Below are 26,968 nucleotides of genomic sequence, written 5' to 3'. Positions count from 1 at the left end.
TGTGAAAGAGACTGGGCTTAAATACGACAATAAAGGAAAGATATTCGTAAAGGTCAATGGAGAAGAATGTTCAGAATTGGACTACTTCCTACATAAACTTGGTAAAATAAAGCAAACAAACAAGCAAGTGATGAATAGCATTATGAACAACACGTCAGATCATCATCCTATAAAAATGAAAATATTATATGGAATCTCGAACGATGCAGATTGCAAAAATCTAACGAAGGATTGTACAAACCGAGCTGTCAAATGGGACAAAGTTGATATTGCCCTATATGCAGCCATGACAAATAAACAATCGGATTCTATACTCAACATGCCGCTGGATACATTAGAACAAGCTACATCCGTCTTAGAGCAGGTGCATGAATTTCTAAATGATGCAGCAGTTACATGTGCCTCAAAAAAGCCAAGGTACAAGGCAAAACCGAAATTGAATGTATGGTCTCCAGATAAAAAGTTAGCCCTAGACGAGATGCGTAAATACTATGCGCAGTGGGTAAAGCAAGGAAAATCAAGGAACACTGAAAACAATAAATACCAACAAAGACTGAGAACTAGAAGGGAATTTAGGCAACAGGTGCGAATTGGAAATGCTAAAGTCAAAAATTCTGAGAAACAATGCATAATGGAAACAAGAACAAAGGATGCAAAACTGTTCCACCATCTAGTAAAAAGCAATAGAAAGACCAAGGGTAATGCTATCATGGATTTGCATGTGGGAGACATATGTATGTCTGGTGAGCAAAATGTTATGGAAGGCTTCAAACTGCACTTTAGAAACTTAGCAACTCCAGAGGAATATACAGTCTTAGAGAATAGACAATATCATCAGGAAGTAGAATATGAAATAGGATTAATTACAGAGATAGTGAAAGATAAGAATATACCAACGGCCACACTAGAAGAACTACAAAAGGCCATTAAATCAATTAATAAAGGAAAATCAGCTGATATCTATGGAATCACTGTCGAACATATATTACATGCAGGGAAAATTTGGAATGGTTGAATATTCAAAGAAGGCAAGGTACCAGACATGCTAAAAGAGGGATTACTCGCCCCGTGTTTAAGAACAAAGGCGAGAAAAACATAGCAACTAACTAAGAGAGGAATCACTGTACTACCGGTGTTAGACAAAGTGATAGAAACAATCGTAAAAGTAAGGATCAACCCAGCAGTACTTGTAACCCAAAATGTAACTCAACGAGGATTTACGGCAGGCTCAAGACCAGCAAAGGCAGCCTTACCGGTAGAAAAAATATACCGTGAAGCCAAAGATAACAATCAAGAGTATGAACTTGTACTGCTGGACCCAAAATCAGCCTTTGATGTAGTTATACATTCCCATCTTATGAAGCGGCTCTATCATGCAGGAATCGATGATAAACACTGGACAATCATTCAGAGTATGCACACAAATGCAACAAGTACAGTTGTATGGAATGGCCAAACTTCCGAGCTATTTAATGTACTACAAGGAGTACGCCAGGGAGTGATCCTAAGTACTGACCTATACAAGCTTTATATCAATCCACTACTCAACATGCTGGAAACATCGAATTTAGGATGTAGGATTGGAAATAAACTCTGCAATACTAGCGCATGTGCAGATGATGTCGCACTCATGAGCAAAAAGGACAACCGATATGCAAGTACAAATCAATATGGCAAACACTTTTGCCGGCATGGAGGGATATAAACTACAGCCAAAAAAAAAGCGTGGCTATAAACATCAAACCTAAGCCAACAAGGAAAAAAACGCTATTGGAAGAATATACAATGAATGAAGCTACTATGCCAAGAGTTGTCTCAGCTATGCATTTAGGAATAATCAGAAACAAATCTATGAAGCAAAATATCATAGCAAATATTGAGGAGAATATAAAAAAATCAAGGAGAAGTGCTTATGTTCTACTTGTCAGTGGCTTCCATGGTGAAAATGGACTGGATATGGAAACAATAATACACCTGTATAAAATCTACATCTTGCCAGTGTTATTATATGGAATGGATCTATTAACACCACGTTCTCTTAATCTAGAGAAATTAGAAAAATTTCAAAAGAAAATGCTTAAGCAACTAATGTTACTTCCAACTAACACACCAGATCCCGCAATTAACATCTTGACGGGAATACTACCAGTTGAGGCACAAATACACTTAAAGGTTATGACCCTCTACATAAATGTATGTACCCAACCCAAAGAAAGCTTAGAAAAACAACTAGCAAGGAGGCAATTGTGCATCAAGTCATTGAATAGTAACAGCTGGTTTATTATTACATGTGAAATGACAATTCAAGTATTAATGAACATTACAAAAATACAAAAGATATACAGAATCACATCCGACGTGATGTCTAAAATAAAATTCCAAGCAAGAAGGCTAGTGTTCCTCATACACAATGCACGATATCAACTGGTGATGAAAGACCAAGCAAAGAAATAGAATGCCTGAGAGTGGGAGCAAGGATGGGAGGGACAGCAATGAATAATTAAATAAATAATTGAAAATGTACTTAATACAATTTTTGAAAGTATAATTCTTTTATTAAATCTTATAGTCTCAGTTAATAAAAATTTGTAAATTAACTATAAAATAGGTTTGAAAGCATAATTTTTCTATTTACTCTCACAATACACAGTAAATGAATTAATGTCAAATTAACTTAAAATATAAAGGTGAATTTTTTAAAGGTCACAGACTATAAATTTTGTCTTTTTCCTTCTTTGAATTATCTAAAAAGTAAATATATGATTTAGTCTGTAAATTTTATTACATTTAGTATCAGCAGACCAAAATAAACTAAACTGCCCGAGGAAAAAAATCATAAAAATTCTAAACTTCCCATGTAAAAAATCTTAAAAACTGTAAATGTCCCATGTAAAAAGTCATAAAATTCTAAACTTCCCATGTAAAAAGTCATAAAAACTTTAAAAGTTCCTAATGTAAATAGTGTATATAATGTTGTGGTGTTATAATTGTTAATTTTCATTATTTTTTGGTGGTGGAACTGTTCGACATACGAAAGTATGGTTACCCTATAAAGGGTGTAAAGATCCAGAGAAGTAGAAGAAGGTGTCAGTTTTTGTGTCTGTTTGGCGTTACTTTGAAACGCACAATTGATTAAAATTTTGGTTATATAAATTTAGAGACGGACGCTCGCGGCTCCGTACTGGAAGCGGGATTTAAAAAAAAATACTTTTTTTTCGTCCACCTTCCACAACACGCAGGGAATCCGACGAAGGAGGTATTAATTTGGCGTGGCCTAACCCATACAAGAACTCTTCAAATGACGTTTGTATGGAGTTTGAATGTATCATTAACTATTTTTGTGAAGAAATATGCGTGACTATCATGAAATACGTTCTTCTATAATAGATTTATCAGTTCTCTGAACAATAGACGTGTGACTTTCATACAATTTAAGAGTGAACCATTTTGCAGTTGTCGATCAAGTGAGGCTAACTCGTATGTTCTTGATCCTTTAATCTGTCTTTTTTTTTAAACTGAGAGACCCTTAAAAGAACATACTAGTGAGTAGTTTTCCCTGTGATTCAAAAAATGGTTTACCTTTCCAGTGTTTAAGTTCTGTTGCAACAATAATCTATATTATTTCTTTTATTACATATCTTTTGGTTTAGTTATAGCGATCTAAAATCATGGTATATGATAAAACAAATAACAAAGAAGTATGTCCATTTTCTATTGTATTTGTCACTTTTCCCGATAAAAACGAAAAATGTAATTAAATCAAATGAATGTTACAATATTAAGGAATCTCGGTTATATACTTGAACTTTCATCAGCTTTTAACATGTATTTAAAAATTTATAATGTAATTTACCCCTAAACCGCCATTACAAATATCATTCATTACCTAAATTTAGGTTCTGATAGGAAAAATTCACTCATGCACATTATGCATGATCCGCAATGATTTAATTTGAAGTAAAAAAGATACGAAGGTGTTTTCCTCCTGATAAAATTTTGGGTTTAGTTTGTAATCTTTTACCCATTCATTTTTGATATCAAATCAAAACAATGAATAAAATCTATATGACCGTATACAGTAAAAATGTAATGTTTATAAATGATATAATGAAAATAGAACATCAAAGTTCAAGCAACGGCTGTCTTTTCAAGTTAAAACAAAGAATTAGAAAAAGAATAACACAAAAAAAGAAGAAGAAAAATCTTAAGACAAAGAAAGATACAAAGCCAAAACGAAAGAAAAAAAGAACTGAGAAATATTTCACAAAATACTACATAGAAAACAAATGGTTGAGCAAGAAGAAACTCGGGTGCGTCGGAAAACGTAAATAGTTCCTACTTTACTAGTGGCACCCACCGTGTTGTTCAAGAAAGGTAAAAACCCGGTGATTATTTTTAGGCCTTTAAATGTTTTAAAAATGGGAAAAGTATCACGCAAGTTTAACATATACGTGGTTATCCGTGGCACAGAAAGTGCCTGACAACCGTGGATGAGGTATACTTGGCTATCTGTGGCACACAATGAATGAGGGATACGCAGTTATCTTTGACACTTGAATTCCTTAACATCAGTGAATGAGGGATACGCGGTTATCTTTGACACTTGAATTCCTTGACATCAGTGAATATTGTTATATCATTCTTATGTCTGTTCTCTCATCATCACAATGCAATGATATGTTTATAATATATATGGGTCCTCTTGTGCACATATGTGTCAGAGGATAATAATGCAGTTGAAGCTTGAAACTTGAAATTTGTGGATAAGGGGAAAATAGGTAAAACAGGAATTCCAATGTAAAAAATATATTTTCAGGAGTAGTTGTTGTGCTGACTCAAGATAATGAATTTCGTTATACTTGTTGTGGTTTTGTGTATGAGTGGAAGTTTCACACCGATGCAACAGGAACATTTGATGCGCAGGTGTGGAGAAGTCAATCGAACGACGTTTACCTATTGGTTGGATCTAATTCATTAACATCAACAGGTAAGTTAACAATTTTGATCAGTGTAAGTGCTGTCATTTAAATAAAATATATCAATACTTTTTCTCACATTGTTTCTAAAACAAAATAAACGACAATCATTTTTTACATTACTTCTAAGTTTGTTATAATTTTCTTATACGGTTTGAGTTTTGCTTATATAATTTTTCACATCTTTGTTCTTTGTCTTTATAGATTGCTTTCTATACTTTGAGCAACCAACATATATTAGCAAATAGGGTTGCTAAACGTACTGTTAATTATTCATGCATTTATTTATTATTGAGAAACAATTTCTTCATATATTTTTATACGGCATTATAAATAAGTTACACACCTAAATTGTTATATGTTCATTGTAACGTCGTAAAATTATCTACAAAGGAATTTTATCTTTTGTATTAATATTGTGAAAGACTTTCTTTTTGCTTTAGGATTCAACTCGCATAACTAACTATCAATTGTTATAATAGTTTAAATGGATCAAAAACTGCTGTTCTAATCTAATTTTGAACCAATAAGGTGTTATTTCATTTTCACGAACCTGTCTCAACTCGCTTTTCTTGTTTCGTATCTCTATTTCCGTCTTGTTTTTGATGTTGTATTTTATTTTATTCACACGTTAAATCAGGAATTGGTTCTTTACCTTTAGTTTGTTATTTCACTGACGATCGAATGTTAAAAATAATTGAATCAACCAACTGTCTGTCCTAATTTCGGAATATTTTATTTATTTGTCTTCATAATTTTTTGTACGGAAGGACGTTGATGATGGGCCTTTGATAGAATCTGTAAAATTTACTCACAAGTAAACATTTGTACTTTTAATTACATAAGGAAGTTACAATTACTAATAACTTGCAAACATGAACACCGTCCTACGACATCAATGACAATTTTGATGATCGATTTGGAACAATTACAACAACAACATTTATACCACTTAGATGACGGAGATGAAGAAGTTCGCACTATCAGCAATGGACAGAGAATTCGAGTCATGGAAGACGATTATCTGGGAATGTAAGTTACTTTAAACATGATAAAACAAGAATGTTTGTCCATATGACGACACCGTGCTCCGCTTACACTTTTAAAATTTCCGTGTTCAGAGGATCTTGGTTCAAATCTTAATTTGGCATATATTTTAGAAAATGATCAACGGTAATCAGTGGACCACAGGGAATCTAGGTATAAACGATATATTTCACAGTGTCATGTTTTTCACGGACTGTTTTGACGTCTTTATCTAAATCAGTTGTATGTGTACTGGTTAATACTTTAGTTTGGGAAACATGATTGTTTTAGTTGTAATTGTCTTTGGTCTAGCTTTGAGTAACTTCGGTTACTCTTATTTCGGTGTTTTGTGTCTGTTGTTTTTATTTCAGTTGTTTTGTGCGTCGTACCAATCTTTTGAGCTAAGCCAATTGCAACTGATAGTTACCGTTTGTTCTTGTGTTGTGCTATTACCACACTATCATAGATAAGGGGTTGGGTTGTTGAATATTGAACCCCGCCGCATTATGTATGTACCTGTCTCAAAACAGGAGCCTGTAATTCAGTAGTTGCCGTTTGTTGCTGTATATATTATATCTTTATACAATTACTAATAATTTACAAACATGAATATCGCTCTACAACATTGATGCCAATTTTGATGATCGATTTTAAATAATTACTAAAAGATAATTTTTATCAGTGGACCTCGCCAAATCTAAGTATAAATATCATATTTCACAAGGTCGTGCGTTTCATGGACTGTTTATGACGTTATTACTTTAGATCTGTTGGATATGTACCGACTGATACTTTAGTCTGGGAAAACATGATGTATTTATTAGTTGTTATTGCCTTTAACTAGCTTTCAGAAACTGCCAGTACGCTTATTTCGGTGCTTTGTGTCTATTATTTTTATGAAAGTAGTGTTTGGGCCTCGTACCGATTTTTTGAGTTTAGCCAATTGAAACCAATTTTTACAGTTTGTTCTTGTAACACCACTGTCCAAGGTTAGTGGGAGAGTTAAATGCTTAGAAACATGTTTAATCCCGCCACATTCTTTATGTGTCTATCCCACATCAGAATCTTGTAGCACAGTGGTTATCGCTTGTTCATTTTCTGTCATATTCGTTTTTGGTAAATTGGTTTGTTATAAATTAGGCCTTTAGTTTTTCGTTTGAATTGTTTCACATTTTTATGTAGAGCTTTTTATAGGCGACTATACAGTATAGGTTTTTCTCAGATTCGCATTGAGGTTAAAGCAAGCAGAGTTAAAGATGCTTATTTGTTGATCCATACGGTCTCGCTCCCGTAGAGGTTCATGCGATTCCCTAATTTTTTGTTTGTAACCTTGAATCGAATCTTTGAATCGAATGAAAGAACCTTAGTGAGCGCGCTCACATACCCCACGTCCCCACATTGTCATTGGAGAAATAAAATAAGTGTAAGAAAAAAAAATTAGATCAGAAAAAAAAATTGAATCATAATTTCCTGTCAATATGCACATCTACATAGTATGTCCTTATTATCTACACAGTTTCATGAAATTCTGTTGTGTGGTTTGAGAGGAGTTGCGATGACAAAAAGTTGCAGTAGTATATTGGGCAAATAAGTTCAAAGAGGCGTAACTCCTGGAAAAAAATTGAATCGTAATTTCCTGTCGATATGCACATCTACGTAGTATGTCCTTATTATCTGAAAAGGTTTCATGAAATTCTGTTGTGTGGTTTGAGAGGAGTTGCGATGACAAAAGGTTGCAGTAGTATATTGGGCAAATAAGTTCAAAGGGGCGTAACTCCTGGAAAAAAGATTGAATCGTAATTTCCTGTCGATATGCACATCTACGTAGTATGTCCTTATTATCTGAAAAGGTTTCATGAAATTCTGTTGTGTGGTTTGAGAGGAGTTGCGATGACAAACTGTTGCAGTAGTACATTAAAGTAAATAAGTTCAAAGGGGCGTAACTCCTAGAAAAAGAATTGAATCGTAATTTCCTGTCGATATGCACAACTACATAGTATGTCCTTATTATCTAAAAAGGTTTCGTGAAATTCTGTTGTGTGGTTTGAGAGGAGTTGCGATGACAAGAAACAGGACTGATGGACTGACGGACTGACGGACGGGTCAAAAACATTATACCCTCGGCAACTTGTTGCGAGGGGTATAATTATGATGAACATCGGTTTATTACTATGTCCCAGATTTACCTTAATCAGGAATACTAGTACTCAATTCCCAAATTGTAATAGACAATGACGTATAAATACTCCAATACGTGAAGAGCTGTATGACCAAAAAGTGGCCTAAACAATAGACAAATCTATCTAAAGACAGCGTTGCCTTTAAATTAGCTTATAGCAAAACCTGACATGTTACAGAGAGACAAACAGGAAAACATAGCAAAACCTGACATGTTACAGAGAGACAAACAGGAAAACATAGCAAAACCTGACATGTTACAGAGAGACAAACAGGAAAACATAGTAAAACCTGACATGTTACAGAGAGACAAACAGGAAAACATAGTAAAACCTGACATGTTACAGAGAGACAAACAGGAAAACATAGCAAAACCTGACATGTTACAGAGAGACAAACAGGAAAACATAGCAAAACCTGACATGTTACAGAGAGACAAACAGGAAAACATAGCAAAACCTGACATGTTACAGAGAGACAAACAGGAAAACATAGCAAAACCTGACATGTTACAGAGAGACAAACAGGAAAACATAGTAAAACCTGACATGTTACAGAGAGACAAACAGGAAAACATAGCAAAACCTGACATGTTACAGAGAGACAAACAGGAAAACATAGCAAAACCTGACATGTTACAGAGAGACAAACAGGAAAACATAGCAAAACCTGACATGTTACAGAGAGACAAACAGGAAAACATAGCAAAACCTGACATGTTACAGAGAGACAAACAGGAAAACATAGCAAAACCTGACATGTTACAGAGAGACAAACAGGAAAACATAGCAAAACCTGACATGTTACAGAGAGACAAACAGGAAAACATAGCAAAACCTGACATGTTACAGAGAGACAAACAGGAAAACATAGCAAAACCTGACATGTTACAGAGAGACAAACAGGAAAACATAGCAAAACCTGACATGTTACAGAGAGACAAACAGGAAAACATAGCAAAACCTGACATGTTACAGAGAGACAAACAGGAAAACATAGCAAAACCTGACATGTTACAGAGAGACAAACAGGAAAACATAGCAAAACCTGACATGTTACAGAGAGACAAACAGGAAAACATACTGTCCCAACTATCTTCGACAGAACACCAAAATTGTAAAAAGAGACATATTGTACGGTGAATCTGATTGAGAGGACATAAGTAGTGCTTTGTAAAATGCTTCAACTTTATACATTTGTAGTTAATTTAATAAATATAATATTGTTTTGATAGAACACAAATCAATGTTGAAACATTTGAAATATACTGTCCCAAGTCAGGAGCCTGTAGTTCATTGGTTGTCGTTGGTTCATGTCTGTCATGTTTGTTTATCGAAAATTGTTTTGTTATAAATAAGGCCGTTAGTTTTCTCAATTGAATTGATTCATATTTTTCATGTCAGGGCTTTTATAGCCGACTATACGGTATGGGTTTTTGTCGTTGTTAAAGGCCGTACGGTTGCCTTTAATTGCTTACATCCACTTCATTTGAACTTGAGTGGATAGTTATCTCATTGGCAACCATACAGCATCTCCTAAATTTTATAAGAAGTATCTTATAATTGACTATTTGAATTTCTATTTTTACAATGGTGATGTGTGTTTTTCTCCGACGAGGGAGTTTAATTGCATATTAGTGACTTCTCTCTTCTTTTTTTCTAAATATATAAGTTAATTTTATAAATATAATATTGTTTTGATAGATTACAAAATAATGTTGAAACATTTGAAATATACTGTCCCAAGTCAGGAGCCTGTAGTTCAGTGGTTGTCGTTGGTTCATGTCTGTCATGTTTGTTTTTCGAAAATTGTTTTGTTATAAATTAGGCCGTAAGTTTTCTCAATTGAATTGATTCATATTTTTCATGTCAGGGCTTTTATAGCCGACTAAACGGTATGGGTTTTTGTCATTGTTGAAGGCCGTACGGTTGCCTTTAATTGCTTACAACCACTTCATTTGAACTTGAGTGGATAGTTGTCTCATTGGCAACCCTACAGCATCTTCTAATTTTTATAAGAAGTATCTTATAATTGACTATTTGAATCTCCCTTTTTTCTAAATATATAATGTTCTATTGTAAACATCGTTTACGGCATTGATTGTTAAGGATTCAATATCCCATTTCATGTGTGTTTGTTACTTGTTTTTATGAATGTGTTCATAATTTGACTTGGAAAAAAAATGGATGACAGCCATACAAGCTGCAGTTTGACATTATATGACACACTGCTTCTTTTGTAAAATGTGGTTGTTTTTTGTCGGTTTGTGCAAATGTCTTTCTTGAAGAAATTTATTGATCAGACTTGTATTAATTTACTACTTGAAGAACGTGTTTAATGTTTTTAGTAGTGTGAAGGTCAATAAAAACAACGAGATTTCTGAAAATATAGTTTAAACTGGAAAATGACAATTTTTCAGACATTCAACTGGAACATTTCTCGTAACTCATAAAAGTGAAGGATCAGAAACTGTAAGGAAGCTGACTGGCCAAACAACACCAATTGCTGTGTCGTCAACACTTGATACTTCTGGTGCAACAGTAGAGGCACTAGACTATGCGATCAGGTCGTATTATACACCAAGTACGTACTTTAACAAATATTAACTCGAGAGAGCAAACGGAATAGCTGTTATTTCGTTTCAAATTCATGTAATAATCTTCCATCAATGCTTTCTCGTTTTTTTATGCGTATATATAAAACGTCTTGAAATTAGCACAACAATGATATAATTTCACTTTTGAACTTGGTATCTAATAGAGCTCATTCTGCCCTTTCCAGCCGTTATATAATAATATATAAGGTTGTAACACACATTAAATGATTATACATAAAATGTAATATCTGTATAGTTAATTTGTATTCTTTTAAAACATAACGTAAAGGAAGAATATGCCACATATGAATACCTGAAAATCTTATGAATATTTTCTCTACAAAAATTTCTACCCCACATGTAATCATGACTACACTACATTACGATTGAAATTGTATTCTTAAACTGTCATATTCATAAATTTGACTTTTTATATAGCCTATTTGGCCGAAGTATATGAATGCTTAGCACAGTGTAGTGATTATCCAAAAGAAAAGATATAAAATAGAGCTGCTATAAGTCACAAATCAAAAACCAATGTTCATTGAAGTATTGTGCAAAACATGCGATACATAAAAGAGAAGCAAAATATACCAGAGGAACATTCAGACTCATAAGACGAAAATTAACTCACAACGCCATGGAAAAAAAAATATAAAAAGTTTAGAACCTATAACATAATCCGTAATAGAAACATTCATCTGATATAACTCGTTCGAGGGTAACTAAAGACTTATCGTGGTTATTATAACGTTATCAGATGTAATGCTTTTTTACGTAAAAAATAAAAACATTCATGTGAACGCATTTCCGCCTTGACATTATACTAAAGGGGAGCAAGTGGAAGATATATTTAATTTAATTCATCCAAAATTTAAGACCGGATTACCAAATACTAGTTCGAAAATCCTGCATCTTTTCTTCACTAAGTAATGAAGAAATTTAATCATTTGTGGATGACACATTCATTTATGGTATTTGAATGATTTGAATGATAAAAGTATATGAAAATGTCGGGTTAATAAATTATGCAGTTGAACAAAAAAAGGTTGCAACGAGCACATTTGGCCTTAAACGGTTATGGTTGTTTTTTGTCTTTTCGGTTTTTATGCCCGTAAACATTTTTGTTTAATTTTTAGCTATCCAAATATTTTTTTGAAAAAGTTTTTTCACAGTAACGTATCATGCACTCGGAAATCGGTATTTTACATTTTTCAAGATGATCTTGGTCAACCTGTCATAATACTTTTTTTTACATTTTCATGTCATTCTTTATATTATTGATTGTGGCAATAACCAAAATTATAATTTGTATCTAACAATATTTTGCTTAAGGTGAACGTCCACAGATGTCTGGCTTAGGTACAGTAACAGTTTATAACGATGTGGTCTCAGTTGGAAATGTTTTAGCTACAATAACAACAACTGATAATGATTTAGAGGACGCTGGAAGCCTGACTTTGACAATGGAATCATCTACCAACAGTGGCACAAATTTTTTTGAGGTGGTTTCGGGTTAGTAAGACGAATCATGTTTAATCATACTTTGCCTGTATTTACAAAAGGTCTTATCGGTTATAAAAGGCATCGTAAACCATTTGTTCCTCTTGTAAAATGCCTGAATAAAATAGAGGTGAATTCCATCCCAATTCATACTTATAAAACTATTATTGGTCTTTTATTTTCAGCACTAAATAGGTAACGTAAAGCTGGTTCATTGATACCCTTGAATGCTACTTAACAATATGATATCAATAATAAATCAAGAAGATAAGCACACGAATCAAGAAAACTTGCACGAATACGATGTGTCTGTATCTCAACTCACGATCGACATGTGTTCGCTAGATACTAGAATAGTCGTCTGATCTGTTATGTTACCGGTTGTGTCCTATACATTTAGAGTGCTGATACACAACTAATACACAACTGATACACAACTTTCGGAGTTCATTCGATTCACTCGGTTTTTGTTTTACCTAGATTTTTATGTTCGTAATCGATTTATGGAATTTGAACATCGGGAAACTACTGTCATCTAAATTGAAAAAAAATATCTTATTGTAAAATATGGTGAAAATGATAGAAGAAATTAGTATGAATAGATAGTTGTTTGAGAAAATGAAAACAAGACAAAATGAACGTGCTAATGAATTTCTGTCAAACGAAAAATTATGTCGTGTCGTTGATGGTGTGTTCCTATGTAATAAATCTCACTCTTATTGCTGTTCAAAGGCTTAACTCAAACGTAATATGAAAAAAAAACCTTTAAATTGACTTTATTACAGTTTAATCTTGAGATCAGATCTTAAACCTTACTAACAATAATTGAAATAATATGTCGATCTAATGAATCAATATAAATAAGAAGATGTGCTATAAGTACCAATGAGACAACTCTCCATCCAAGTCACAATGTATAAAAAGTTAACAATTATAGGTCAAAGTACGGCCTTCAACACGGAGCCATGGCTCACATCGAACAGCAAGCTTTACAGGGCCCCAAAATTAATGGTGTAAAACAATTCAAACAGGAAAACAAACAGTCTAATCTATATAAAAAACGAGAAACGAGAAACACCTATGACCCACACCAACAAACGACAACCACTGAACAACAGGCTCCTGACTTAGGACAGGTGCATAAAACTTCAGCGGGTTTAAACGTTTTAACAGGCGCCAACCTTCACCCTAACCTGAGACAGTAGTGTAACATTACAACATAAAAAGACACACTATAAAATATCAATTGAAATGGTTTAACTCGGTCAGTCTTTTTTAACTGGTTTTTATAGTTTGTTATTATGTTGCGCTTTTACACCACTGTCCCAGGCTAAGTGGAGGGTTTTACATGTTTTACCTCGCCACATTCTGTATGTGTCTGTCCCAAGTCAAAAGCCCGTATATAAGTTGTTGTCGTTTGTTGCTGTATATCATATCTGTTTTTCGTTTCTTGTTTTGTACATATATCAGGCCGTTACTTTGCGGTATGGGTTGTGCTCATTGTTGATGGCTACACGATGACGAATAGCTGCTAACATCTAAGCCATTTGTTTATTGGTGGATAGGTGTCGCATTGGCAATTATACCACATCTCCTTACTTTCTGTTATAGGCATTATTCAAAGTAACAACACATCAGTTAGAGGCAATAGTACTTTATCGATGTACAAACCTGGTGATTCAATATCAAATATACAAATTAAGATACGGAAAGTCCCCAAAAACTGACAGAATCACAGTAACTACACACAGAGCAAGACTGGTGCTTTGAAAGGACAAATATTTAATGATAATGGAAACGTGAATATGTTAACGTGTTGTTATTTTCGTGATTTTAATTACAAAGATTCTTCGCGCAGGGGTTAAATGCGCTCATCAACGAGATTCGCACATGTATTTTCGATCGATTAATATTAATGTTCATACTATATGATTTTAAGATGAAATTCGAATAAAAGCTTTGTCACATGTGACTATATAATAAATTCGTGTAGCAATACTCAAAGATATATATATATATATATATATTGGATTAAATGTTCTGCCTGAAGCAATTCATACCGAATGGAATTGAAATATGTTGTGAAGTTGATTCCCATTACTATTCTCTTGATTGCTGTTATGGACTTTTAGATCTAGGAGCTTTCTGATATTCTTAGTTTTTTCTTCAAAAAATCTTTCGAAATAACTTGCGTAAAGTTACGGGAACACAAATATGTTTTAAATTTTATTTTAAAATCAACCCATACTATCCTTTATGGATTGTTTTAAAATACATATATAAGTAAGCAATGAATGTGATTGTTAAATTGGATAGATGCTTTTTGTGCTTCTTTGTTAAATGTTTATTTGTTTTGAGATTGTGACACAGTGATGACTGCTGCACCCATATTTTGACAATGTTACCTATAATGCCTGTTTTGTTCACGCGTCGTTGTAAATATAATAGAATTTGATGCGACTGTCATACAAGTGAGAGGTTTAGCGCTATAAAACCAGGTTCAATCCACCATTTTCTACATTTGAAAATGCCTGTACCAAGTCAGGAATATGACAGTTGTTGTTCATTCGTTTGATGAGTTTTATCATTTGATTTGCCATTTGACTCAATCATTACAAGCTTTATGTTATGTAATTTTAGATGAAATAAGAGTAAAAGCTATACCACCTGTGAATACATATAATCTACAGCTCAAAGTAGAGGATCCGTGCACCCGATCACGAACCGGAACAGAAATTATTGATATAGTCAATAGAGTAAGTTTCAGATATTGTAGATTAAAATACAAAAGAAATTGTTTTCTGTAAATTTTGTGGAAAGCAACTTTAAAAGGTCATATAACAGTATGAGATACATTGTGTATATTAACCAATTAGGCAGTAACAATTCAGTTTTATCGGACCGAAAAAGTGAAAAGGTGGAACCTGAAGAACTGAAATCAATATATTCCTCTTCATTTACTATAAAAATCTAATTGTTGCTCCTGTGTATTGAACAATCCTATTGTTAATGTATCGAGACGTATGAATGTAATATCAAAAAGTAACTCTCTCTTAGTTGTATGCGTTATATTCTATTCATATCTATATTGTATTTCATTCTAAAACTTTTACTATAGTGTAAGTCTACCATGTAGTGATACCATTTAGTGAGTACTTTTTAATCCTGATATACATCTATTGCATTGGTTAGAGGTCATCTATCAGCTTTCATGACCAATTTCACAGGAAATTTATTTCAAATCAAGGCTTTTTTATTAGTCATTTAATCTTATCTAAATTTCATAGTATCATAGATTCAAATGTGTACTTTTAGGTTAAACAATATTGTGGTGTATTTTTGAAACTGTTAACAAATTTAAAATGCTTATCGATGGCTTAAAAATTCAATTTTGACAGACTCTGAGTATTTGACAAAATATGTTTTAAAGGGATCTGCTTACTCAAACTAGAATTATGTGGAAGTTAAAGCAAAATATCTGTTGAATACAAATTTAACTAAGACGTCCTTTAATTTGAAATCTAACAAAAACATGTAGAACATTGTAACAAACAGCAATATGTAAGGCTGAATATCATTTTTATGTATTTGAAATATGTAAAAGTGTTCATAAATTGAGTGAGAATATCCAATGGACTCTTTAATACTTAAGTAACATCAGGTTTAAACAATTTTCAGGTTTTGAGCATATAAATGAAATAAATAACTCTTTTTTATGTGAAGGGAAAGTTATGCATGGCGTTTTCTAAGAGATTAGAATTTTTTTATTTAAATTCCATATTCACATGGTTTATTGGTGGTTTAAGAAACCGCGGTCGTAAGATATATACATTTCTTAATCATAAGCGGCATTACCAATACTCTTGTTTAAAATACAAGAATGTGTTCAAGTGAATTCAAATAATCGAATTCAATTAAGACAAGATTAATGTGGATTTAAATGCCGATGAATCTTTTCAAATATTAAATCCTAACATTATTTTTCCAACTGTAAACTAAGATTGGCTAACTTTTCAGCTTCCTGTTATCAACAACCTTCCCGATTCTGTATCAATATCTGAAGATACTGCGGACAATACATTGATATTTACAATTGATGCCACAGATACAGTAACAGACCCACTAACATGTAAAAAGAAAGGTGGAGGAACTGTGCCATTCTCTGTCGCTCAAATACCAGGTTCAACAGGTAATCATTTATTATTACGGAAATGCTATTCATCCAGCCAGACGATTGATATAAAGAAATTTTTACCGGTTGAAAAAAATGCGTATGCAATTAGAATAACTTGTAAGTGCCACCGTTTAATTTCATTTGAATTGCAGTGCAATGTAAACTTCACAAAATATTCCGGCAACGCTCCAGCAGCGCCTGCCAATGGGGTTTATTTCTACCAGTTGATACGCAAATCCAGGTATTTCTTTTAGTTTCTGGTTTCTTGAGAGATACTCGCAGAATATAAGAAAACGTCTTAAATAATGGTTTATTACGGTGAAGTGGAGGTAATCATTAAATTACTTACATGAGTAACAGAACGGTGCAAGATGTGGAGCAGGATTGTTCTACCTACGGTTTTGGTGGGATTCGTGTTAGTAAGAATTTGGTATTCTACGATGTATTATTTAGAATGTTGTTTGTCCTTTGGTTATTTTTCATTTTTGTTGCCATTGCGTTGTTATAATTGTTTGGTATATTCCGCATATTTTAAGAATTCTCATTTTTGTTTGCATGAAAAAAATCACTTTACGCGTGGTTGAACTCGAGAGATGTTTATGATTTTAGATTTTTTTTATTTGCATTTATTAGTTCTTTATTGATGTTATCTATACAATCAATATTAATGGAATATAACTTTCATTATTTTTTTATATTGTTGTCATCTTGTCAGGTAAGGTAAAGCAACACAGAGAGTCTACAAACACGGTATTTAAATATATCAAAATTAATTGAATTAGCGTTAAAAAATTGAAACAATTCAGAAGTTTTTAATGGTGAATATACGGTAATTGAAATCGAAATTGAATCACCGACGCTGTTTGTCGAGTTATTGATATGCTGACATTTAGTTAAAATTAAGAATCACTATTAATTCAGTCATGGTTTCTAAAATTGAAAACCAAACCAAACTTGTATTCCGCGGCAATGATACAGTAGTAAACTGAAATACCCTTATTTTGCATGATTTAACAAACTTAGCTTTGACACTACATCGGTCTACGGGGTCGGTTATAAAAGCAGGTGGTGCTGGGCATTGTAATACATACATTGAATCTATATTTCTACCACTTGTTTTGATGCTTTGTCATGGGGAAATCTTGGAGGCACTTTTCATCTAATAATCAGTTCTATGGCGTTGGCAAAAACTAAATAATACATTTGAATTATAAACTGTTATAAATGTTTTAATTGTACTGAAACTAAGATAGAAAATCCCTTGGAAAAATAAACTTTCAACGATTTTGGTTGTTCTGATTAGGAACGTTCTGTTTATATGATTTCGAATAATATTTTTCATTCATATTTTCTTAGTATATCTGTCTCTGAGGGTATCACCAGTCCAGTAGTTAGCACTTTTGCGTTGACATGAATTATCATTGATATTGTCATATTTATAAATTAACTATTTACAAACTTTCAATTGTTCAAAATACTAAGGACTTTCTACTCAAGGAATAGATTACCTAAGCTGAATTTTGGCAAAACATTTCAGAATTTGTGGATATCAGCATTATTCAACTTTATTTATGTCGTTTTTATATTTTTTTGTTCGAGCGTCACTGATGAGTCTTTTGTATACGGAACTCGCGTCTGGCGTAACAAATATAGCCTGGTGTCTTTGATCAGTGTGTTTTATTGTTTAATTGATGGAGGTTGTTCCAGAAAAACATGTTTTAAAATAAGTCACGTATTATATTACACTTACTCAGACTGTTGAAATTTTAATTTTTTATTCTCTATTTCAATAGTGTTGACATATTGTTAAGTGTTCTTTTTCATTAACTCTCGATGTTAGATGAGTGCTTAGTAGCTGGTTAATACAGTGTAAATTATAGGACTTACCTGTGAGGTTTGCTCTTATATACTGCTATCTCAATTGTAATACGACATATTTAAGTAAAATTCAATTAGCAAACCAGCATTAAGAGGACTTCATGTTTTTATCTTTGATACGGACCAATCTACTTTCAGGTAAAAAATGAAATTAATATGTAAGCACAATTGATTAAAAGTTAACATCCACAAAATAACAGGGAACAATAATAAAATTCAGCAAGAAATTAATTGGGCCTTTTATACTAGATCTCCTTATTTATATTAAGTGAAAATTGTTTTGATTCTTTGTTTTAAAGATTACGGAGTATATAAGAACTCGGGAGTCTTACTTAACTATGATACAAATCCATCATATACAGTAACAGTAGAATGTGATGACTTAGATGACAAAGTGGAAGCTGTTCTGACTATCAACTTAATCCAAAATCAGGCAAATATTTACTCAATGGTTATAATTCATGGAATGGAACATCATTTTACTTATTTTAGTGTATAAAGATTGAAGGTCTCGTAACAGTTTAGACTCTTTTATATATATATGTATATACAGCCCTTGGATGGTGTAAACTTCCCAAAAAAAACGTGTATGGTGTAATGGTGTATGGCATATGGTGCAATGGTAGAAGGTGTATAGTGCTATGATGTATGGTGTAAGGGGAATGGTGTAATGGTGTTACGTGCGATCGGGAATGGTGTGAATGAATGGTGTATGACATTTAAAACTATGCAAAATATTGATAAGAACTTATTTTTAATTTTATACATTAATTTACAATATTGGGATCAAAATTCGTTTTTTAAAATAAATAAATAATTTTGTAGTCGCACGATTTCTTTGAAATTAAATTGCATTATGGTGTAATGTGTAAGGTTTATGGTGCAAAGGTGTAACGTGTATGGTGTAATGGCACAGGGTGTATGGTGTAATGGTGTAATGGTGTATGGTGTAAGTGGGAAGTTTACACCATCCCAGGACTGTATATATATATATAAACAAGTCTAAATTGACAACGACGTTCAAACCTATGATTGCGTTGGATAAAAACTGCAATTTTTATACGTGTGCATGCAAAACAAATGTCTTGGTAGAGGGGTCTAAATACAGCACAAACAACATTTTCCAAAAGACCAAATGAGTGAAAAAGTATATTTTAACAAAACGCATTTGACTAACAGGTGGAACAACTGATGTTCTTAAACCCTGTTGACTGCCATTGGCGATTGCCAAATAAACGGATCACAAGATGTAACAAAATATATCTTATTATTAATTTATTACCAAACAGTAAACAATAAACTTGCGGAAAAGATGGTATACCGCAAACATGAGGTGCAAAAATTTGTACACCATATCCGGATTTCGACAATTAATGTCTCTTCAGTGATAAAAGGAATCGAAACGGTATTTGGAAGGCCATATAATTTACCTCAATTTAGGATAGACTCTTGAATTTTGAAAGAGTCAAAATAGGATGAACGGATCATATAAACCCGAAGGCAAATATAATACAAGTCCAAACGAAAAAATATAAACAGGTCTAAATTGAAAATATATATACATGTATATATATATATATATATATTTATATAAGTAGAATACAGCATTTATCTTTTTACCAAAAAAAATAATAAACACTCGTATAATTTGACATTATAAATAATTGATGGCATACTACCTATAATTTGTCAAGCGTGTAATTTACTCTTACTGTGTCTTTGAATGTCATTAATCACTTTTCAAAATCCTTCAAACTTGAAGTGGCCTCATCCTTAACTCCTTGCATAAGTTCATAAGAAACATATCATTGATAATTTGTTTTAATTAGCACGTGTGTTTACACGCTCGTTTACGGGAACATATTATAGTATACGGTTGTCGTTCCGTTCGTCTGTTGTCAACATGTCAGACAATCACTCAAAAACGCTTAAACCAATTTTTAATGAAACTTTGGTGAATTGTTTATATATATTGACGTAAGCTCCCTTTCAATTTTTATAAATGTTAGATTTTACGTTTCCGAGTTATGGAATTTTATTCCTGGGGGATTTTCCAGTTTTCTGACTATAACTCAAAAATTGCTTTGAAAAATTTTGGTAAAACTTTGGTGAATTGTTTATATATATTGACATAAGTTATTTTCGATTTTTTAAAATATTAAATTTTTATTTTGGAGTATTGGGACTCTATTCATAAAAAAGTTTTTTTTCCCAGTTTTCGGACGATAACCAAAAATTGCGTTGAGCAGTGTTCATGAAACTGTGACTGGTTTATATCTATGAAAAATAAACTCCCTGTAGTTTTTATTTTTTTTTATAAATTTCTAATACGACATTGAGGAGTTATGGAACTTTATACATTGAAAAAGCGACGGGCGTATCATGCGATCATGGCGTTCGTTGAAAAAGCGACTGGCGTATCATGCGATCATGGTGCTGCTCTGTATTTAAATGCGTTGTACACAACTTCTAATATTAAACGAAAGAATAATAAAAATTCACTGTTCTTATACACAAAATACCAAAATACATTACTAACAGCTATGAACAACATAAAGCAGTAAGTTTCAAAATGGTCAATATAAACAACCTTTCGAATTTAATCTAATATAAGTTTTTGGTCTTATTTATTTACATAATTTAAGATAATAATAAAAAATCGGAAAACTATGATTAAATATATAGAGCACTCTAAATTAGTTCATGATTTCTTCTCTTTACGTAGGCTCCCGTGATCCAGAGTTTACCTGACAGTGTTAACTTTCTTGAGGATCTCAACACCAATACTTTACTCCATACACTGACTGTAACTGACGCGGAGAGTGACACAGTTACATGCACGCTGAATCCAACAAGTACTATATACGATGTATCGTTTATTCCTCCTTCAAATACAGGTTTGTATTTACTGGCTTTGTTTTTGCACTTCTACATGTGTATAAAGGAACGTTTATGCTTCCGTACAAAAAGGGGCTTACTGTACAATAAGCCTAATTTTGGTAACACATGATGCTTTAAAAATATACTGTTAAGATCCTAAAGTTCAATTGATATATTTTTAAAGTCTGTTATCTACGAGTTTTTAGAATGTTGATGCGTTTGGTGCGTCCTTAATAAAATTGTTTTAAAAAATAGTTCCAAGTTTGCGTATGTACATACCCGATAAATTATTTTGTGTTCAGTTTGATCAGAATCATTTAACAGAAATATTACCTTTTAGTGTGACTTAGAATAGTGGTTGATCACCAATACCATTTTAGTATACGTGAAAATAGAGTTGTCAGTTAATGAGAGTAATGAAAAAGGTGAAAAGAGGGAGAGGGAAGGGGGGGGGGGTGTAATTACATGGTATGACTAACAGAAGCTACATGTTCGTGGGATTTATTGAAATTTTTAAGCAGAGTTATATAAATGAAGAATAATTTACTGATATTTTTCTCCGTTAGTAACCATTTTAGTCATTGACCTTACTGGATTTTTCAGCAGCATTAATTTTCATAACCAGGGGGTTTGTTTGGTGGGATAGGGGTCAGATTAGTAAAACATTTCTTTTTTTTTATTTCAAAACAGATGATTAGCTTCTGCTGTTTTATTTTCAAATAATTCTAAAATATTTATTTACTTTTCTATATGTTTGTCATTGGAAATTTGGATAAAACATTTGTTGCGTTTGGAGCAAGTGTTTTTCAGCAAACAATCGGCATTCCTAAGGGAACAAACTGTGCCCTTCTTCTTGCCGACTTGTTCCTTTATTCATATGAGGCTGACTTACAAGAACTTCTTAGAAAGAAAGAAAAGAAGTTAGCAGTATCCTTTTACTTTACTTTCCGCTATACAGATGATGTTTGGTGACTTTGTTGAACGCATCTATCCCATCAAACTTAAGATAAAGGATACCACAGATGCAGTTTAGTCTGCCTCATATCTTGACTTACATTTAGAGATGGATAATGAGGGTCGGTTGAAAACAAAACTTTACGACAAAAGAGATGATTTCAGCTTCCAAATTGTGAACTTTCCATTTCTATGTAGCAACATTCCAGCATCGCCTGCATACAGAGTATATATCTCCCAGTTGATACTATATTCCAGGACTTGTGTTTCCTATCATAATTTCCTCGATATAGGGTTGCTGTTCACAAGAAAGATATAAAACCAAGAATCCAAGTGGTGAAGTTGAAATCATCCCTTCGTAAGTTTTACGGACGCCATCAAGAGTTGGTTGACCGTTATGGAATATCCGTTTCACAGATGATAGCGGATATGTTCCTAAAGTCGTTACTACAATCCCGTCCCCTTTTCCCGAATGTGACCTACCGAATTAGACTTATCACCGGGTTTGTACTAACATGAGCAACACGACTTTGCATGCAACGTGTTGAGCAGGATCTGCTTACTCTTCCGAAGCACCTTGGATCACTCCCAGTTTTTGTGGGTTTCGTGTTGCTCAGTCTTTAGTTTACTATTTTGTGTTTTGTGTACTATTGTTTGTCTGTTGGTTTTTCTTTTTAGCCATTGCGTTGTCAGTTTAATTTCGTTTTATGAGTTTGAATGTCCCTCTGGTATCTTTATCCTTTCTTCTGTAATGTCTAGTAGATAGTTATAATTTATGTTTCGTATATTCAAATGTCACAAGAAAGAAAAGATTAACCTCCAATAATACACATATCGTTTCATGTCATGTGCAGGATATGGAATCTATCTGACAGGCGGAACAACTCTCGATTATGATACAACTTCGTCGTACACTTTATCAGTGAGGTGTAGTGATGTTAGACGAAGTGATACGGAGAGTTTCACGGTCAATCTGATACGAAACACGGTAAATATTTTATACTGATTATTCTAAACACCACAAATACAAGACCATCAACTGCAGTATTACTGTACAACAGAACATGCTCGTCCATGTACTGATTACAAAGAAGATTTATCCAAAATTTTCCTCATGGGAGAACACTTCCTTTCATTTGGCACATTTTTTTCCATTTTTTTCCATAACATTTTTAAGGACTATTGTTTGACAATATTTCACATTAAGACATTAGAAGCAACGGTACAACGTCTTGAACAGAACTTGTTACTAATTTGTGAATACTTCTTTAATCTACAAACCTTTACTTTACCAAAAAAAAAAGTGTATGAGTATTTAAGGTTGTATTTTGGATGATATTTATTATTTTAATATGCTTTGCTTTGTGGACTGTTGCATGTAGTGTCGTAATCTTTTATTTGCGTCGATTTTCTTCGACGTATCATTTTGAGCTCCCCTTGGTTTCTTCCTTCTAATCAATTATACTTTTAACAGTAATATCTTCTGCGTTAATCTTGTAGTGGTATCACTACTGCAGTAGACCTTTAGAAATTAATAAAAAAAAGCCTAAGTTTCCAATTTGCGCAGGCAAAGTTGACCGTTGTCAGATTGATCTGTTTTTCATGTTACTTTTTACAATTAAAATATAACTTATACAGTCTTTGCTTTCAAACGTTTTTGAAGGAACATATTCGTGAAAAGACACTTTGGAGACGCCGGATGTTTTGCATTTGAACTAGTTTCAACTGTGTTCGTTCTTTTTTGTTTTCATTAATAACATTTACGGTACCCATATTTCTGCACCAGTTGCGTGTTTGGACAATAAATGTCCGAAGCCAGAATATATGAAAATTATACAGTTTAAGGTTCTTTTTTTTATCAGAGCCACTGAACTCGGCTCACAAAGAAGGTGCCAAATGTATTAAAAGTTATATACTCTTAACAGTAGTAACTATGCTTACAAACTAAATTTAAGCAGATGCACATAAAACATATATTACTCTCAAATTTACCTCAGATGAATTTGACTTTTCTTTTTAGGTTCCGTATCACTAAATAGCTTCTTACATTTTAACGTATCTAAACATCAAAGTTTTTCGAATTTTTAAGTTTTAGCGTCCCTGATGAAGGCAAACCCACAAACGCGCTTCAGCCGCACAATATATATAAAATGCTTCTTTACAAAAATGAATATGTTTGACCTTAACTTACAATCTCATTTTGTGGTAATTTGTTTAGATTTCTGTTTATTAGTTGATTAGAAACAACTGAAATTATCGCATTTGAAATATGAAGTAGCCATTCTAGTTCCTACAATATGGTTCTACTACTAATTATTGAATTCCTTATCGAAGTAAAGTTTTTGGTTTTGATTACTGACGTCTTATTAAAAGTGAAAAGTTTTGTGTTTCTATTTATCCAAATATGTGCAGTCTACAAATAGCTTAGGGAGATAAAAATACAAATATAGCCGATCGCTTTAATGTTGGCTTTTAAATTGTATTTTAGGAGACAATAGATCGTACGATGATGATTATACTGAACATATCTAAGAACAGGAATAAAAGCCCTGTTCATTGATAAATTTCTATGTTTTCTATGTTTTGTGTGCGATTTTGTGCCATGTACATTTGCTCTATATCCTTTCATTTTCTATTTCTTCTTATAATCTCGTACGCTGGTACATAGCAACAAAACCTTAATGAACATAAATGTAACGCTGTATGAAATACTCTTAAATTTTAGCCACCAGTCATAAACAGTTTACCAACAACCGAAAGTATATCAGAGGACCTCAACACTAGAACATTAGTTCATACTCTGAACGTTACAGATGTCAACTCAGCAGATACTGCCAATTGTGCATTTAACCCAAACAATGCATTATTTGAAATAAGTAAAATTCAACCAGCATCAGGTTTGTACTTTTTCAGTATGTTATACTCTTTTAAACACTAAGAATTATAATTTGTTTCCTCTGGCTGAAACGGGAGTTTGATGAGAAGTGCAATGCTGTCTGTTTTATATCTGCAATCTTATTTTAGAATAACTCTCTATAATTCTATCAATTCATTTCTATTCACTTTGCAAAGTGATTTAATGTAAATCAGTGTGAAATAAATTGCTTCTTTATCATATGCCCTTAACCCTAACAACACATTGTTTGGAATAATTAAAATACCCCCATGAATTTAATGTGTTCTTTTCAAATACAATTTATACTCTGTAACAGAGAAAGTATAATAAATACATAAATGCTATCAGTAAATAGGTTTTTTGAGAATTGCATTGCTTTCGTGTTATATCTGCGGTCCTTATTTTTTTTTAAACGGCAATATGCTACGCGAAAGAAAATTAATTCTCTGATATCTTATTGTAGATTATATAAATAAGAAGATGTTGTATGGGTGCCAATGAGATAACTCTCCATCCAAGTCACAATGTATAGAAAAGTAAACAATTATAGGTCAAAGTACGGCCTTCAACAAGGAGCCTTTGCTCACACCGCACAGCAAGCTATAACGGGCCCCAAAATGACTAGTGTTGTTTTGCTATATTTGTTTATCTATACATAAATTGTTCATAACTGAACTTTTACATTTTTTATTTAGATAAGTAAAGTGGATACAATTCGACATGCATCACGTATCTTGAATTTATGAGTGACTTCATAATGTTTTATGTTGATAATTTGTTTTAGCAAATTATATATCTACTTACAGTTGATTATGGAGTTTTTCTAGCTGGAGGGACAATATTGGACTATGATGTCACACCTTCGTATTCTTTAAATATTGAATGTGCCGATCACAGGAGATCTGTCTCAGACGTCTTGACAGTTGCAATCATTCGAAACGAGGTAATACTTCATTAGAAGTTGACAAAAACACCTAAATTCTGGTATAAAATACATACCTGAGTTTTACATGAACCTTTGAACGTAACTACAACAGAATCTGTTGACATATGGCCACATAAGCAAATGAGAAAAAAGTTCATGCTTGCTAGTTCAAATGTTTCGACAAATGTTTTTCATAGTATGACAAAAATATGTCCTCGTTATAAATAAGAAGATGTGGTATGATTTTTTTCAATGAGACAACTCTCCACAAGAGACAAAATGACACAGAAATTAACAACTATCGGTCACCGTACGGCCTTCAACAATGAGCAAAGCCCATACATATATATATATAGTATTGGTATGCATCGTCTATGTCACCTGTAACCAGATAATTTGTTACCTAGACTTCTTTCTTGGTAACATTGGTACATATTTTCAAATATCATTGTTTTGGCAAAAAAGGAATACTATAAGTTATTTGATAAAATCTAATTCTGAAATACACATGGAGCGTTATAAATATTATTACTATTATGTATTTCACTTCCAATAGTAAAATTTTCAGAGCTTCATCTAAAGCTGTAGTATTTACTTTATCCAATTCCTTTTCTACTAATTCAGGATCGGTCGGAATGAACATACAAGAAAGTAGGTAGCACATATTTTAAATGAAATATTTTGTCAAATCGGGGCCTTTTATAGCTGACTATGCGGTATGGGCTTTGCTCATTGTTGAAGGCCGTACGGAGACCTAAGTTGTTAATTCAATTGTCATTTGGTCTCCTCTGGAGAGTTGTCTCATTGGCAATCATACCACATCTTCTTATTTCTATATAAACGCATATACGTACTTTGAAAATAGGTAAACCATTTAGGGAATTTTGGTATAATATGAAAGGTCAGGGATTTGGGATCACTTGTTTGAAGTTTCTTTTGAATAATAATAAATATTTTTTGTACTACCAAACATTCAGGAACT

At 32.8% G+C, this 26,968-nt stretch overlaps 1 protein-coding gene across 1 annotated transcript in view; it reads left to right on the top strand.

Moving 5' to 3' along the window:
• The window catches only part of LOC127711881 (fat-like cadherin-related tumor suppressor homolog), a 45,300-nt gene that overhangs the window by 3,313 nt on the left and 15,019 nt on the right, over window positions 1-26,968 (top strand). The window contains exons 2-12 of the mRNA XM_052218045.1: window positions 4,817-4,987; window positions 5,933-6,008; window positions 10,600-10,763; window positions 12,112-12,291; window positions 14,920-15,035; window positions 16,297-16,468; window positions 18,631-18,764; window positions 21,057-21,228; window positions 23,020-23,153; window positions 24,891-25,062; window positions 25,868-26,004. Coding sequence (XP_052074005.1) covers window positions 5,986-6,008; window positions 10,600-10,763; window positions 12,112-12,291; window positions 14,920-15,035; window positions 16,297-16,468; window positions 18,631-18,764; window positions 21,057-21,228; window positions 23,020-23,153; window positions 24,891-25,062; window positions 25,868-26,004 — 1,404 coding nt within the window. The 5' untranslated portion in view covers window positions 4,817-4,987; window positions 5,933-5,985. The remainder of the gene's footprint in view (window positions 1-4,816; window positions 4,988-5,932; window positions 6,009-10,599; window positions 10,764-12,111; window positions 12,292-14,919; window positions 15,036-16,296; window positions 16,469-18,630; window positions 18,765-21,056; window positions 21,229-23,019; window positions 23,154-24,890; window positions 25,063-25,867; window positions 26,005-26,968) is intronic.

This window comes from Mytilus californianus, unplaced genomic scaffold (genome assembly GCF_021869535.1).
Source record: "Mytilus californianus isolate M0D057914Y unplaced genomic scaffold, xbMytCali1.0.p SCAF_8, whole genome shotgun sequence".
NCBI classification, from domain to species: domain Eukaryota; kingdom Metazoa; phylum Mollusca; class Bivalvia; order Mytilida; family Mytilidae; genus Mytilus; species Mytilus californianus.
The sequence above is the reverse complement of the archived record's forward strand: the minus strand, read 5'-3'. Positions and strand labels throughout refer to the sequence as shown.